The sequence below is a fragment of the Vombatus ursinus genome, unplaced genomic scaffold (assembly GCF_900497805.2).
Source record: "Vombatus ursinus unplaced genomic scaffold, bare-nosed wombat genome assembly UNPS02004179.1, whole genome shotgun sequence".
Taxonomy (NCBI): Eukaryota; Metazoa; Chordata; class Mammalia; order Diprotodontia; family Vombatidae; genus Vombatus; species Vombatus ursinus.
This window is the reverse complement of record NW_020943957.1, coordinates 250,757-266,397: the sequence shown is the minus strand read 5'-3', so window position 1 is coordinate 266,397 and position 15,641 is coordinate 250,757. Positions and strand designations below refer to the sequence as shown.

General features: G+C 52.7%; 1 protein-coding gene across 3 annotated transcripts in view; it reads right to left on the bottom strand.

Moving 5' to 3' along the window:
* LOC114053713 (ras-related GTP-binding protein A) overlaps positions 1 to 15,298 on the bottom strand; it is a 31,054-nt gene extending 15,756 nt beyond the window's left edge. Inside the window, exons 1-5 of one of the 3 annotated variants that reach the window (XM_027876846.1) lie at positions 15,222 to 15,298; positions 13,469 to 13,502; positions 10,110 to 10,209; positions 5,735 to 5,801; positions 2,383 to 2,605 (exon numbers count right to left, since the gene is read on the bottom strand). In XM_027876846.1, the coding sequence (XP_027732647.1) occupies positions 2,383 to 2,605; positions 5,735 to 5,801; positions 10,110 to 10,209; positions 13,469 to 13,502; positions 15,222 to 15,235 (438 nt within the window). In that variant the 5' untranslated portion in view covers positions 15,236 to 15,298. Of the gene's footprint in view, positions 1 to 2,382; positions 2,606 to 5,734; positions 5,802 to 10,109; positions 10,210 to 13,468; positions 13,503 to 14,581; positions 14,601 to 14,997; positions 15,068 to 15,221 lie in introns of those variants that run through there. The other 2 variants (XM_027876853.1, XM_027876860.1) reach the window with 2 other exon arrangements.
* Between the last annotated feature and the right edge of the window lie 343 nt (positions 15,299 to 15,641).

The window sequence follows — 15,641 nt, the reverse complement described above, 5'->3', positions numbered from 1 at the left end:
GGTCATCAAAGAGCTTCTGGAATACAAGAAGCCCCTTCACAGGCTGGAGGCCAGCAGCCAAATGGGCAGCTCAGGTCGCTCTTCTCTGGCCTGGCCAGGAGAATGGGGTTCCAACTTCTGGCTCTACTTTCTAAAAGCACAATGGAGCCATAGAATGTTCTTTTAAGGGAAGGAAAGGGGAAAGGAACAAGCACTTTGAAAGCGTCTACTACATGCCAATCACTGTCCTACGAGCCTTTCACAAACATGACCCCATTTGGTCCTCACAACACCCCTGGGAGAGGTAGGTGCTTTTACGATCCCCATTTTACTGCTGAAGAAACTGAGACAGAGGGCAGCTAGGTGGCTCAGCGGATAGAGCACCGGCCCTGGATTCAGTTCAAATCCGGCCTCGGACACATGACACTTACTAGCTATGTCACCCTGGGTAAGTCACTTAACCCCACTGCCTAACCCTCCCTCCCCCCCCCAAAAAAGAAAAAGAAACTGAGGCAGAGGTTAAGTGACTTGCTCAGGGTCACACAGCTAGGAAGTACCTGAGGCAGGACTGGAACTCAGGTCTTCCTGCCTCCTGGCTCAGTGCTCTGTGGTGCCCCCTAGCTGTCTGCAGGCTCTTGAAGGAATGGCAGAAAGAAGACTGAACCCTGTCTGGGTTTCAGTCTAATCTCTGCTACTAATATTAGCTGAGTGACCTTGGAAGAGTCCCTTTTCTCTTGCGACCTCAGATCCCTAAGATCTGTAAAAGGAGGAGCACCCACTTCCTGATTCCCTCCTTTCTGGGCCCCAGGGCACAGAATCTGAGAGGGGGGAGGGGAGAGAGGAAGGGAGGGAAGGGGAAAGGGGGAAGGGGGGAGGGGGAGAGGGAGACCGAAAGAGGGAGGGAGAACGGGCCTCTTTAAGGTACAGTGGAAGCCAAAGGGATCGCAGAGGGGGAGCAGGAGGAGATGGAGAGGTGGCGGGAGCAGTGCCGCCGCCCCTTCCAAAGGAGTCTCCTCTGCAGGGGGCGCGGTCCTCCTCCGAGCAGGGACCCACTTGCTTGGGGGTTTTCTTTTTGCTCAACGGGACGGGTCTCTGATAAGGGGGATGGGAAGGGATGGCAGGAGGGGGGTTTTCCAGGAGGGGCTCATCCACCAGGTAATGCCCTAAGCCCTAACTGCAAGGCTGCTGTTGTGCGGTCACTTTTCAGTCACGTCCGACTCTCCATGACCCCATTTGGGGTTTTCTTGGCAGAGACACTCGAGAGGTTTGCCATTTCCTGCTCCAGCTCATTTGACAGACAAGGAGACTGAGGCAGACAGAGTGAAGTGACTTGCCCAGGGTCACACGGTTAGTAAATGTCTGAGGCCACATTTGAACTCAGGTCTTCCTGACTCCAGGCCCAGTGCTCTATCCACTGTGCCACCCAGCTGCCCTCACTGGCATTGGATTCATACAAACAAGGTTCCAGTTGAGGGTGACTCCCGTGTCCTCTACCCCAACTGCTGTGGAAGCTGCTGCCCCTGAAGTCCAAGGGAGCCTGCCTTGCCCTGCCCCCATAGGCTTGCCTCCCTCACTTTGCTGGAGCTACAATATCAGTGCTAATAGGGGAAGGGAAGAAGGGAAGAAGCATTTATATAGCACCTACTATGTACCTGGCATGGCACTGGTCTCATTTGAACCTCACAACAACCCTGAGAGGTAGGTGCTCTTATTATCATCCCCATTTCACAGATGAGGAAACTGAGGCAAACAGGGTAAAGTGGCTTGCCCAGGGTCACAGAGCTAGGAAGTGTGGCTGGATTTGAACTCAGGTCTTCCTGACTCCAGGCCCAGCCCTCTAACCACCACAAGCACCCCCAGCTGCCCAACTCCAAGTTTAAGGGAAGACAAAAATAGGCCACAGGCCTAGATACTGGGTGCTCAAGTTATACTGTTAGCTGCCTTGACTGGTCTGTCCATTTTAGAATACAAAATCCAAGGCAAAGCCTACATTCAGAGTTTACAAGAGTACTGAGTAAGGCCTTGAACTAAAACGCTTTTTTGTAAACTTGGTCTTAAATTAAGTTTGTGTGGGACCTCAGAATACAGCAACAAACGTAACCCTAATTTCCACCCCTCACCCCAAACTGAGCAAATTTCATAAATGTCTCTCCTCCTGTAGCACAGTCCTGGGTTCTAGGTCCTAGGTCCTGGGCCTGGGCCTGGGCCTGGGCCTGGGCCCCAGCCGCAGAGAAGTATTCAGCAGCCAGGAAGCGAGAGGCCCTGGTCAAACAAGGAAGGGTTTTTGGCGCCATCACATGGCTGGGCTGTATAACTATCCCCCCTACTCTATGACCAAAAAGGAGCCAACTGTACATGGCTCTGCCTACAGAGAGGACCTCGAAAAGTGGGGGCTGCTCTTACCAGGTCCCGCTGATCCTCCTGAACGAGATCCATTTTGTGCACGAGGCAAAAGATCTTGGCATCAGGGGAGTTCTGAAGGATAGCCTCGAGGCATGACTGGTAGTAATGCATATCCTTCTCCAGCTCCCGGCTTTCCACGTCAAACACGTAAATCAGAACCTCCACATTGCGGAAAATATTGTCCCGTTGGCTGGTAAAATAGTTCTCCATGAAGGTGTCCTGGCTGGGGAGAAGCAGACGGAGAGCATGAAGGCGCCCTGGTGTCAGGGGCCCTGTTTACAGTTTCCCCCCTTCACATATCTGACATCACAACAGCCATCTGTGGGAAAGGCAGGGATCTCGACCCCGACTTCTCACTAAGAGAAAGGAGATCAACTGGAACTGTCCGAGAAGCTGAGGCCAGGCCAATGCTCTGCCCTTCCCCAAACGGCCTCAGGTTTATTCTGGCTGGCACTGAGCACAGTAGGGCTGTAGGAGTCACGTTCATGACACACACACTCCATTTTTCCATTAACGCTTTAGACTCCATTCATTCTCATATATTTCATGGAAAAGGGAGGGTCGTTTCCCTATTTTAAATGATTATAGGAGTTTAGACTCCTGCCATTTGGGATTTCAGGACACACTGTCTATACTGTCTGTCCTATCGTTAATAGATACAAGTCCCTGATCAGGAATGCAACACGCTTCCCATGACAGAAGGTGGATCTGTTACAAAAATGTGCTTGGCAGGGGCAGCTAGGTGGTGCAGTGGATAGAGCACCGGCCCTGAAGTCAGGAGGACCTGAGTTCAAATCCGATCTCAGACCAGACACTTGACACTTACTAGCTGTGTGACCCTGGACAAGTCACTTAACCCCAATTGCCTGGCCAAAAAAAATCCATATGATAGTTTCTCTTTTACTAGCTGTGTGACCCTGGGCAAGTCATTTAACCCCAACTGCCTCACCAAAAAACAGAAAAAGAAAAAAAATGTGCTTGGCAACGTGACTCCTTAGAACACCCCATGAGGGGAAGGCGGGCCTGCTTGCATTGAGAAAGCCCTCCAAACCTAGCAAGGCCAGTCTACTCACTGTGCCCAGAATATCTGATTCTCCTTCCTACCTCCACACCTTTGCTCAGCTGTTGCCCCTCCTCCCTACCACTAGCCAAGCCCTTTCCTTGTCCCTAAAATACGTCCCCCCCCCATTCAACTCCTACCCCACCCCCTACAAGGAGCAGCTGAGGCCCTGGCTTCTTTGCCATCCTGCCCTGTCCAACTCCATGCATGACTCTCTTCCTTTCTGAAAGCCCACTGTTTCCACTATTCATTTGGACCCCCGGTTCCCTTGGAATGCTTGCTGTTCCAACGTTTCCGTGTGTAGGCCTCCCTCATCTTCCCAAGGACATCCCAAGCTCCTAGAAGAGGGAGCACACACATCCTCTACATCCACCCACACGGTCCCCTAGCCCCGCTCCCCTGCATTAAGTGCTAAAGAAGAGCTCAAGGAACATTTGGCGAATGAATGAATGAATGAACGAATGAACGAATGAAAAGGTGCCCTGCCCACTACCTAGTTCTGGATTAGGCATCAGAGAGGCATACCAACGGCCCTCCTGAGGCAGCTAGGAAGACCTGAGTTCCAATCCAACCTCAGATACTCACTAGCTGGACAACCCTGGGAAAGTCTACTTCAGTTTCCTCAACAGGAAAAGGGGGGAGATCCTAGCACGTCCCTCCCAGGGTGTTGTGAAGAGCAAATGAGTTAATATTTGTAAAGTGTTTAGCACAGTGCCTCGCACATGGTTAGCACTATATAAATGCTCATTTCCCTTCCCCTTCCTCCACTCAGGAAAGCTTGCTGAAGAAAGCAAGCACACCCTGTCAAAAAAAAGGCAGGACGAATGAGGTAAAGAACGGGCGCCTTCAGGTTTCCAAGAAAAGCTGTTAGCCAAAGTTAGTAAGCCTTTGGGGAAGAAAGGATGCCTAGGTGCTTGTGAAGGGAATGAGCCCCGGATGGGACCGCCTGGCTTGGAACAGAAGGCGCAACCTCAAATAATTCATTTCTGAAAAGTCAGTGACCTTTGTAGGCTCCTTTTGTGGGAAAGGAAGCTGAAAGCGGCTGGGCACAAGCACCATAATCCACATCCCGACACTTGGCCGGGCGAGCGAGGAAGACACCACAGAACTGTTGCCTAAGAGGACTTTCTGCAAAGCAGGGCCCAAGTGGACTCAGCCAAACCAGCAGCTTTCCAGAGCCCCCCCCCCCCCCCCCGAGCCTGTGGGCTTTTTGGGGTGGAGTGGGAAATATCTACCCCTGCTCCCACTGAGAAGAGAAGCCAGCTTGTTTCAACGAGAGGGCACTTTATCTGTGCTCTCCAGCAGGGAGGCCTGGAAGCTTCCCCTCCAGCCCGTTTCAGCCGTCACACGGAGAGCCCTTCAGCAGAACTGAAGAATGCCCGACTTCTCTTCTGCTCGCTCTTTGGCCCCATCCTCTGGTCATTTTGTTCTTCATTATTTCGTGTAAGTCCTTCCAGGTGTTTCTGAAGTCCGGCTGCTCACCATTTCTTACGGCACAATAGCACTCCATCACATTCATACACCACAACCTGTTCAGCCATTCCCCATGGATGGGCAGCCCCTCAATTTCCAATTCTTAGCCACCACAAAGAGAGCTGCTATCAATATTTCAGAACACATAGGTTCTTGTCCTTTTCCCCTCATCATCTTTAGAAACAGACCTAGTTGTGGTATTGCTGGGTCAAAGGGCACAGGTCGTTTATTAACTCTTTGGGCATAATTCCAGATTGCTCTCCAGAATGGCTGGATCAGTTCACAATTCTTTTGGGAGCTGGCTCTTAATCTTGGGCATCTGGGTCAGTCCTCTGTGGATTCTGGATGTGGAACTTCTAGTAAGTATTTGATACCAAGACTCTCTTCGTCACCCCCCACCCCCCCACCAAAAAAAATAAAAACAAAAACAGATGATGTGGGACTAGACAGCTAAGGGAGGGGGAAATGGATGGGTTCAGGTACATGTGACCACTTGAATCTCATACAGCCAAGGGACATCTCTCAAGTAGCAGGCCAATGATGAAGATGAGCAAAGGTAGAGCCCTTGAAGGAGCTTAGAACGCACAGAGCCCCCAGAGACAGGTGGTCCTGGCCTGGTGTCTTTAATCAGCCCACCTAACTTTCCGTTTGCTACACAACTGAGTGTGCACCCCAGGGCCACTCCGACCCTCACGCCACTGCAAGGAAATGGCTCCAGGCTTAGAGTCAGGAAGACCTTGAGTTGGGGAAGTCGGGGCCTAGCCTGCTGCTCTGCTGACCCATACTGGTCTGGTACCTGAGAAGGCAAATGATACCTACCCACCACAGTCCCAGAGGTTCAGTACCAGGTTTCCCAGAAATCGAACATGAGAATGTTCCACATCAACTGGAAAAGAAATAGAAGAGAATTAGAATCATTGCAAGAAAAGGGAGACATTCCACCAAGGACAGGATTGACGTCTAATGGCAAAACCCTCCTGTGACGGCACAGAGGGGAGCCTGACTTTGGGAAGCCCAAGCAGAACGTGTGAGCACAGAGCCAGGGCCCCAGGCTGGCCTAGAGGAGGGCCCTCCCCCACCTGGCCGGCCACCAAGAGTCACCAGGACTGCTTGCCGAATGGCACACATGTGTGCGCGCGCGCGTGCGTGTTGTGTCTGGCCAAAGACTTTACGTCTATGACCTTCCTTGAGCGTCACAACAACCGTCTGAGGAAGGCACCACAGGCCCCAATCTTACAGATGAGATCAAGATGCACAGGAGGAAGTGCCTTGCCCTGATCACACGGTGCTGGCGGGAGGATTTGAACCCGGGTCTCCCTAAGTTGGAGCTCAGCATTGTTAATGCTCAAGGCCAGAGGAGCAGGATTTCCAACCAGGCACAAAGGAAGAAGCCCAAGATCCGAGGTGAGTCAGTCAGGCTCAGAAGCTGGGCGTCCTTGTTCCTCCTTCGTGGCCCTGCCTTCTATTTGCGTGTTCCAACGTAACAAACGAGTAGCTGAGCTGGGGGCGCTAGAACACTCTCGCTGCCCCGTGCCAGCGCCAGACCCTCCCTCCGCCGCCACGCGTCAGCGATCGCTCCTCGGAGGGCCCCGGCAGTTCAGACCCCACAGGCCATCGGCTCCTGAGCCCCCGGTCAGTCCCCCTCCTTCATCGATGAGTTCTTGGCCTGGTTCACTGCCTTTCTCTCCTTCACTCACACACCCTGATTCCCCATTCCAGTATCCCAATTATCCATGTCCTCAACCTACTTCTTTCCCACGACCTCCTGCTCTGGTCCACCGCAGAGAAGGTCACAGGCTTGATCTCGGCAGCAGCCACCAGTGGTCCCCTCTCCACGTTCCTTAACCCTGGGATTCTGAACCTTTTGTTATCACAGACTCTTGCAGTTATCTGCTGAAGTCTAATGACCACCTTCTCAGGAAAACGGTTTGAAATGCCTAAAATCCAATCTGTGGGACTCCCAAGGATGCCGGTTCTATTGCGGCCCCTGCCGCTGCCGCTCAGCCCTTCCACCCGCCTAAGCTCTATCCCGGTCTCCGGTTCTCCTCCCGTCTCTGATGGTTTCTTCTCCATCTCCTTTACTGGTCCTCGGCCAAGTCAGCCACACTAAGTTGGAGGGGCCCTCTGTCCTGGGCTCTGCTCTTTTCCCTCTTTATGGCCTGACTCCCATGGGCCCAGTTATGGTTCCTACACCACTGACTCCTCACTATGTGGAGGGCCACATCTAGCCAGACCTTATTCCTCTCCTGAGCTCCAGCCTCATGTCACCACCTCCCTTTTGGACATCTCAAGTCGGATGTCCTGCGGGCATCTGAACGCGAACCCCAATCCCTTCCCTCTTCTCAATGTTCCTATTATTTTCCTTTCGCCCTGTCAAGGGTCCCAGCATCCTCCCAGCCACCCAGGCTCGTCAAATCCTTACTGCCCCTCCCCTGCCACATCCAATCATTTCCCCTTCCCATCTCCACTCCCACTGCAGCTGCCCCACAGGCCCTCGTCACCTTACCCCCAGCCCACTGCAGCAGCACTCTGCTTGCTCTCCCTGCCTTAGTCTCTCTTCACTCCAATCTATCCTCCATTCGGCGGCCAAAGTGATTGTCCTACAGCACCCGCTACTCTATAAATTAAGCCCTTCATGACCCAGCCCCTTCCTCCCTTGCCAGTCTTCTCACTCCTTCCAGGGGCCATCTCCAGTCGTCCTGATTGATATCTGGCCACTGGACCCAGAGGGCTCCAGGAGGAGAACGTGAGGCTGGTGACTTTGCACAGCCCTCCCTCACTGAGATCCAATTCACTTGCACGTCATGGCATCATCTTCTTGATGTCATGGTCCTCTTCGAGAATGAAGGACAAACAACACTCTTACATCTTCCTCTCCTCCAGATTCTATGGCATTAAGCTCCAGCAGTGGCTTCCTCAGTTTTCCCTTGTACGGAACAGTCCACGTCCCAACTGTTTGCCTTTGCAAAGGCTGTGCCCCATGCCTAGAGTGCTCTCTCTCCTCACGCCTGCCTCCTGGCTTCCTTAGCCCCAATGTGCCCTTCTGCAGGAGGCCTTTCCTGCCACCTTCCCTACCTCCCTGCCTTCCCCTTTGACTTCCTATGGGCACCGTCTCTATCTTAATTCTACAGAACTGTTGGCTTATTCTCTCCCCCGTTAAACTGGGAGCTGCTGGAGGGCAGAGACCGTGTTTTCGCCTTTTTTTGTATCCCCAGGGCTTAGCACAGTGCCTGGCACAGAGAAGGTGCTTACTAGATGCTTGCTGATGGCCTCAAAGAATGAACGCATCACCCCTCTCAGCTCTTCCATCTTTCCCTTCATAGGGTCATGGATTCACAAGCTAGAAGGGACCCTGGAGGTGACCTAGTCTAATTCCCCAATTGTATAGAGCAGGAAATGGAATTCCTGAGAGGGGGAGGGTCAAACGTGGTATTTGAGCCCGGGTCCTCTGACACTCAAGCCAGGTTTGATGAAATCCTAGGGGCTACTGACTCCTGCTCTCTCTTACCATGGTCACCGCCGAGCACAGTTCTGAGGAACCTCTGAACTCTCCCCCATGCCTCTGACTTTGCCTACATTAGAAAGCAGTGACCCAGTCCTATTCATTGCTCGTTTTATATCTCTGCCACCTTTGGATTATAGCAATAGTAGAACTGGTCTCAGACACTTCAGAGGCCCTCATATGACAAAGGTTACATAGCCGGGCAGCGTCTGACTCCAGGGTCCCATTCACTACGCCAACTCCCACCTCCCTACCAGACTAATCTCCCTAAAATATCCCTCTGGGTGTACTGCTCTGTTGTCCACAATTAGCTGGGGGTGGGCAGGCTCAAACCAGGACCAGTGGCAGGACAGCCTCAGGTAGCAAGGGGAGAGCTCTGGCCAGTTGTTAAAGAACAATCCCAGGATGGCCTAGAGTTGCTGGCTCAAAGCAAAAAGTCATCAAAGCCCGGAAATTACAAGCACCTACTATGTGCAAAGCACTGATACAGGCAGCTTTCTTATAAACTTTTGGCAGCCAGGTGCTTCAGTGGATGGAGCCCTGGGCCTGGAGTCAAGAAGATGAGTTCAAATCTGACCTCAGACACTTCCTAGCTGTGAGACCTTGGGCAAGTCATTCTGTCTGCCTCAGTTTCTTCAACTGTAGGATGGGGGTAATAATCACACCTATCTCCCAGGGTTGTTGTGAGGATAAAATTAGATAATATTTGTAAAGCTCTCAGCATAGTGCCTGGGCAGGGTAGGCGCTTAATAAATGCTGGTTTCCTTTTTTTTTTTTTTTCCTTTTGGCCAAGGATAGATTATACTTACCAAAGGCTGGAGAAATAAACTTGTCTGAATACCTAAGCCTCAGACAAAGACAGTTAAACTCTCTGAAAACAGAAGAGGAGGGAGAAAACTATCTAGTCTCTAACCCAGATTTCCAATACCAGCAGAAGGAACAGGATTCGAATTCGGGTCTTCCTGACTTCCGGGCCAGCCCTGGTTCTCCTAGGTCAAAGCACCTCTCCTTATCAAACTGCCGGGAGAGAGGCTAGAACGACATTCAGCTGCAGGCTGGACAGGATGACCCCTGATTTTTCTTTCAGCTCTCAGATTCAATGTGATACGTGAAAACCCTTTGTGAGGAGGTCTAGAAAACCACCCTAGAGGCTTACGAAGGACTAAAAAGGCCAAGGGTGGGTGCTTTTAGCACGAGGCCACCTCCAAAGTATGGGGACTACCCTGAGCGCCAAAGCACCTCCTTGCTGGCCTCCAGGCTTTTACCAGGGAATGAAAGCAGAAAGACAGAAGCCGAGGAAAAAGGCTGCCTGGCAAGGAGAGAATCTTCAAGCTGATCAATGCATAGTGCCATGCTTACATGGGAACTAGGTTGCCCAAGAGCTAGGGTTATTGTGACCAAGAAGTATCTCCCAAGTTATCCAAGCTGAAACACACATACCTTGGGGTGGGGGAAGAGAGCGTCAACGGTGCAACCCTGTCCTCTGGCCCACCAGCTCCCTTAGAATCTCTGCCAAGTAGCATCTCCTCTTGGAGATACGGTAGGGGCCATTTTCTGCAGCTATCTGGTTCCCCAAGGAAACAGGCCTGTGTTCTGAAGAAAGAGGCCTCTAAAAAATCAAAGGCCAACTAGTGAAATCCTGTTTCCGGGGGCTGTGGCTTTAGGATTTGAGGCAAAGAGGAAGGAACTTACTTGTCGCCCCAAGGCGGCGGGTGTCTCGGGCAATATAGTTTGCAAAGATGATCGATCTCATGCTGGTCTTGCCAGACCCACTCTTCCCCATCAACAGCACCTATTTAATAACAGAGGAAAGCAAAGTGTTCACTTCAAGTGACTCACAAATGCAGGCACCCCTGTTTCTCTCCCATTGGACATTTTATTGAAATGCTGCCCGTAATCAGTAGCCAGCTACACTGGTGTACAAGTAGTAGCACTGATGCCACACTTGGTACAGTGCAAAGAACTTTAGACCAGAAGGTGTCTACTAAGCCAAGGCGGATGCCTGGAATTCTGGGTGCCAGCTACCTTCCTGGCACTGTCCTTGTCCCATACCACCTTGGGGCACTAGTTCATTTCTTCAGTCCTTAACCTATACAGAACCACTGTGCTAAGCAGTGTAGAGAAAACCTCTATTGAAAGAGAAACCCTGGGACCTCACAGTCAAAGGCCAATGCAAGGGATGCAAGGTGAACTAAGAGAACAGAGCTATCACTACAGAGGTTCCTGCTTTGCTTCTGGGCATACTGCCCCCCTTTACCTTCCTGTCCCTGGAAAACTTCACAAGGTTCTTGCCCCTCTCACTCACGTCTATTCCAATTTTGATAAAGCTGGGACACCAGGACGGGAGGCAGGCTCCAGAAACAAAGCACAAACAAGTTACAACTGTCTTAGAATCCATGTAAAATCTCCGGCAGGACAATGGACTTCCCAATGAACTGGGTCATTAAGAGCTACAGCACTGTCTGTGCCCTCTGGCTCAGTGACTCCACTGGCCACGGCGAAGAGAGACTCGAGAAAGAGACTGGTTGTTTAAGAGAGAGAGAGAGAGAGAGACAGAGAGTGAGACAGAGAGAGACAGAGAGTAAGACACAGAGACAGAGAGAGACAGAGACAAAATTAAATGATAACAGAAGAGAGAGAAATTGCTGCTCTGTCTTCCCCGTATACCCCTAAGATAAAATGCCGGGAGTTTGACCAGCATCCATGATCATGAAAACATCAACCAGACCACTTAAGCAATCGAGGTGAAACCCAACCCTCCCTATAGGAGAAAAAGAAAGAATGATGAAAGTTCCATGAGGTGAGCATCTCTCCTTCCCACCAGCACGCACAAAAATGCTTCGCCTATCGTCCACCTACGAACGCCCTGTGAACTCTGCAGACTGTTGGCCTTGGCTGAGGTAATCCTTGGTTTTGCTGACCTGGTGTTTTTTCTTACTTTTTAAAAATTCTTTATAACGTGGTATGATTCTCTGGGTAGGTGAAGGGGAGTGATGTAATTGGAAATGAAAGAGATTTAAAATCAAAAGATACCAGTAAATCTTTTTTTTCTTTTTAAAGAAATGTTTGTTGAATGATAGTAACAGAAATCTGGTTGACCTGTGAGAAGTCAGGACGGCGACCAACATCTTCTCACCTGTGTTCTCAATCTAACACATAAGAATAAATCGGGATGAAGTCCAAGGTGAAAGGATTGAAGCATCTCCAAATGGCACAAGGAAGCCAGCTGAGAGTTTCAGATCGGAACCAAACGTAATCCTTAGGCCTGCCTTCGGAGCCAAGCGCGCTACTTGGTACCAGAGAGACACCACTCGAGTAAAGGGTGGATGTCCAGAGAGAGGGAACAGATGCCCCTAAGCCCTTCCCCCTCACTCTCCAAAATTCTGGTGGAAATTAGCTGGGGGGGGGGCCTGGAGATGACTGACCTCTAAGCTCCCCGCCCCCAGGGCAGCGCAAAGTGCTGAATTTGGAAGCAGAAAAGCTAGCTCTTCTACTTCCCACTTGGATGACATGAAACCCATCACTTCCCCAATCTGGGACTCAGTTTCCCAATCTGCACAACTGGAGAGTGGGACACTAAGGTCCTATCCACATGTAAATATACAATCTTATGACCTTGCTTTTGACATCAAGGGGTTATAAATACCACATTCGATCCCCAAACGCAAAATAAAGACTTTCTGGTTGCAAATATCAGGAGAGGAATGATAAAAATTGCATCAGACATTCAAGGAATTCAGCCTATAAATCAATCCAATAGAGGAAATTGTCCCAACAGAGAGTAGCAGGCCCTTTCTGAGGAGCAGGTCGGGGAAAGGCCAGGGATGGGTTGGTTTAGTTTGGGATTCTTTCCCCAAATCACAAATAACCAGTCTGTGAAAGACAGACCTTCACACATTTTCCCCCTTAAGTAAAATTTACAAGGAAGAAACATTCCCCTTGAAGTTTTACCTACTGGGAAAATGGCAAAGGTGTTTTATTTTGAAATCCTGTGACCTGAGACCCAGAATTTAGTCAGAGCTGCTTCACTGCCCATGGAGTGCAGCTAAGCTTGAATGACCTTCATCCCATGCTTCATCCCACTTTCTCAAGGTGACTGGAATGGCCCTCATCGGCCTCGGCCTCAGGAAGAGGTCCTTTCATTGGTCCTGTCTCCAAGAGATAGCGGTGCCCCTCCTGCCAGGGAGGCAGGGTTGGACACATGAAGGGAAATTGGTTTCGCTTGACTATGCATATATGTTACAAGGGTTTTCTTCTTCTTTTTTTTTTGGGGGGGGGAAGGGGGTGGAATAGAGGAAAAATAAACACTTGATGACTGAAAGAAAATTGAACTAAAAACTTTTTCAAGGGCCTCCCCACTAGTATCGTAGTAGGACTCTAGTGGAGAACTTAGTAAAAATGTCTTTAAATACCCTACCACATACAAGCATATTTCCTTAAAAGTAAAACCCTTAAGAAACTCAATAATGACTAGCAGTCACTACACGTGCATAAATTTCAATCTAACATGTATTAAAGACCTATGTGCAATCCGAACCAACATCCATATTAAACACGTCGTGTGCAAGACTGGCCTTGGCCTAGCCAGGATACAAAGACAGAAACAATCCAGTCTGTTTTCAAGGAGCTCCATGCTAGGATGGAAAGTATTCAGAGATAAGGAAATGAAAAGTATTTTCTGGGTAGGGAGACTTCTACCAAGTTGGGGTGGGGGCAGTGGGAGGGGGAGGAGGAGGAGGAGGAGGAGGACCAGCAAGGCCTCCCATAGGAGGTGCCACTTGGCTGAGTCTCCAGGGGGAGGGCAAGGATCCCAAGAGGCAGACAACTGGGCAGGGAAGGCAGAAGGTCATGGATGGGGACTAGCCAGAGATGCAGGAGGGAGAGGAGGAGATCAGGCTAGAAAGACCAGGTGGAGCCAGACTGGGAAGGGCACGGAGGAAACAGGGGCACGATCAGGCCTGGGCCATTATCAGCCTTCAGTCCCTGGCCCAAACGTTTCAGAACTTTAGCCTTCGTGCACAGTTGCTTTTGGATGGTCTTAGGATGCTTACCTTTTTCTTCATGGCTGTGATTGGCATCACCCACCTGTAAAATTAAAAAGAAAGAGTATCCATGGTCCAATGACAACTAATACTATTTCCAATTAGTGCAAAATTGGGAAGAGGCTTAGCTAGGATAGAATCTGAGTGTTACATGTTGGCTCTGTTGTCTTAAACTCAATCCCCTTTGGTCTCCCTCCCCCCAACAGGGTCTTTGCCATTTAATCACCAAACTACTTGTCCTAAGGACAGCTAGTCCCAAAGAGACTGGGGACTTAGAGGATCAGCTGCTGGACTTGGCACCTGGAAAAGCTGGATTCAAATCCTACTTCTGGCCATTATTGGCTGTTTGACTCTGGGTAAGTCACTGGACCCTGTCTTCCTAATCTGTAAAATGGGGATGACAGAATCTCCCTCACAGGGTCCCAGGAGGGTTGAATGAGATAATACAAGACAAGGGTATTGTAAACCTTAAAGTGCCACATAAATGAGAAATGTTTATACTTTATAAACAATGGGACGGACACACACACGCACATGCTCGACCTGCAATTATATTAGCATGAGAACTTTAGGACAAAAAGAGGCTGTTCCACTCTAATGCCCTCAACAGCGAACTTTCCCCATCATCCTGGAAGGGTGAGATAAGGAGCCTAATTTATAATCAGGTGGAATCGATTTCACGCCCTTAATGTAAGCCTTTTTTCCCCGACTTAGGTTGCTCTGGAACCGGGCCAAGACGGAGGCTGCGGGGGGGCCCCCCCCCCGAACCGCATCCTGCCTCAGATCAGCACCCAGCTGGGAGCTGGATTATTACATTGTAACCAGAGTGGATCCTGTTTCCCAGCCTAGTGCAGAAGGACGGCTCCCTGCCGGAAGGGGGGGGGGCGAGGGGCACCCGTTAGTTCCGTTACCTGCTTCGGCCACTAACAACTACTGACCTCGGGCTCTCTATCAGGCCGCCGGATCGCCTCGGGCACACCTTGACCCCCACCCCCGCCCCGGCCACGACCCCGGCCCCGGCCCCAACCCCGGCCCCAGCCCCGGCCCCAACCCCGGCCCCAACCCCGGCCCCGGCCCGTCCACCCGCCAGCCCCCGGATCCCTCCCATCCCCTTACGCAGACCCTGTGGCCCCCAGCAGGTAGGCCGGAGCGCCCCATCGGCCGAAGTCGCGGCCCCATCCTCCAGAGGCCGGCCCGATGGGAGGGAGCGGAGGGAGCAGGGGAACCGGTGGGAAGGGGACCGGGGCCAGGGCCGGGCGAGGGGCCGGCCGGGGAGGGGACGCGGGCGGTGGCAGGAGCGCGGACGAGTTGTCTCCCCGGACCCGGGCCCCAAGCCGGCTGGCCAGGGCGCTCCGCGGCAGGTCGGCCAGGGCCGGGGCCGGGGCGGCGGCGGCGGCGGCGGCGGCGGCGGCGGCGGCGGCAGCAGAGGGGCGGCAGCAGAGGGGCGGCAGGGACCCGAGCCGGGGGCGGGGGGCGACTGTGGGGTAGAGCGGTGGGGGAGCGGTGACGGGCGGGGACCGGAAGCAGGGGCCTCTGACCTGCCACTACCGGCTCGGAGGGCCGCGAGCGGCCGCGTCTGCCAGGGCCCGCGCCCCCCGGGACGGTGGCCGCCCGCGCCTCGCGACGCCAACGGCTACGGCTACGGCTACGGCTGGGGAGGCAGCAGCAGCGGCGGCGGCGGCGGCGGCCGGGGTCACGTGAGGAGCAGGCGGGGACCCCCCCGGGCCCCCCATCACGTGACCGGGGCCCCGGAACACCGTACCATAGAGTGTGCATGGGGAAGGCCAGAGTGTCGCCGTCGGCTTCGCTATCCCCGTCGCCGACACAGTCACCGCCTCCGCCTCCTCCTCCTCCTCCTTCTTCTCCGCCTCCTCCTCCTCCTCCAATGCTGCTGCCGCCGCTGCCATCGACCCCTTCCCGCAGCAGCAGCAGGCCGCAGCCTCCGGCCGACGTAGCGGTGCCCCCCGCGCTCGTGCTCCCCAAGGCCCCGCCGGTGCTGGAAGCAGTATCGCCGCTGCCGTTCCCGCTCTCCCCGCCGCCGCCGCCGCCCTCGTCGGCGCTCAGCTCGGGGGTCGTCTGTTGGCCCTTAAGGTAGCGGCGGCTCCGCGCTGCCTCAGCCGGCCCCGCCCCCATGGCGCCGGCGGCGGCTGCGGCGCCGGCGGGGCGGCTGCTGCTGCTGAGG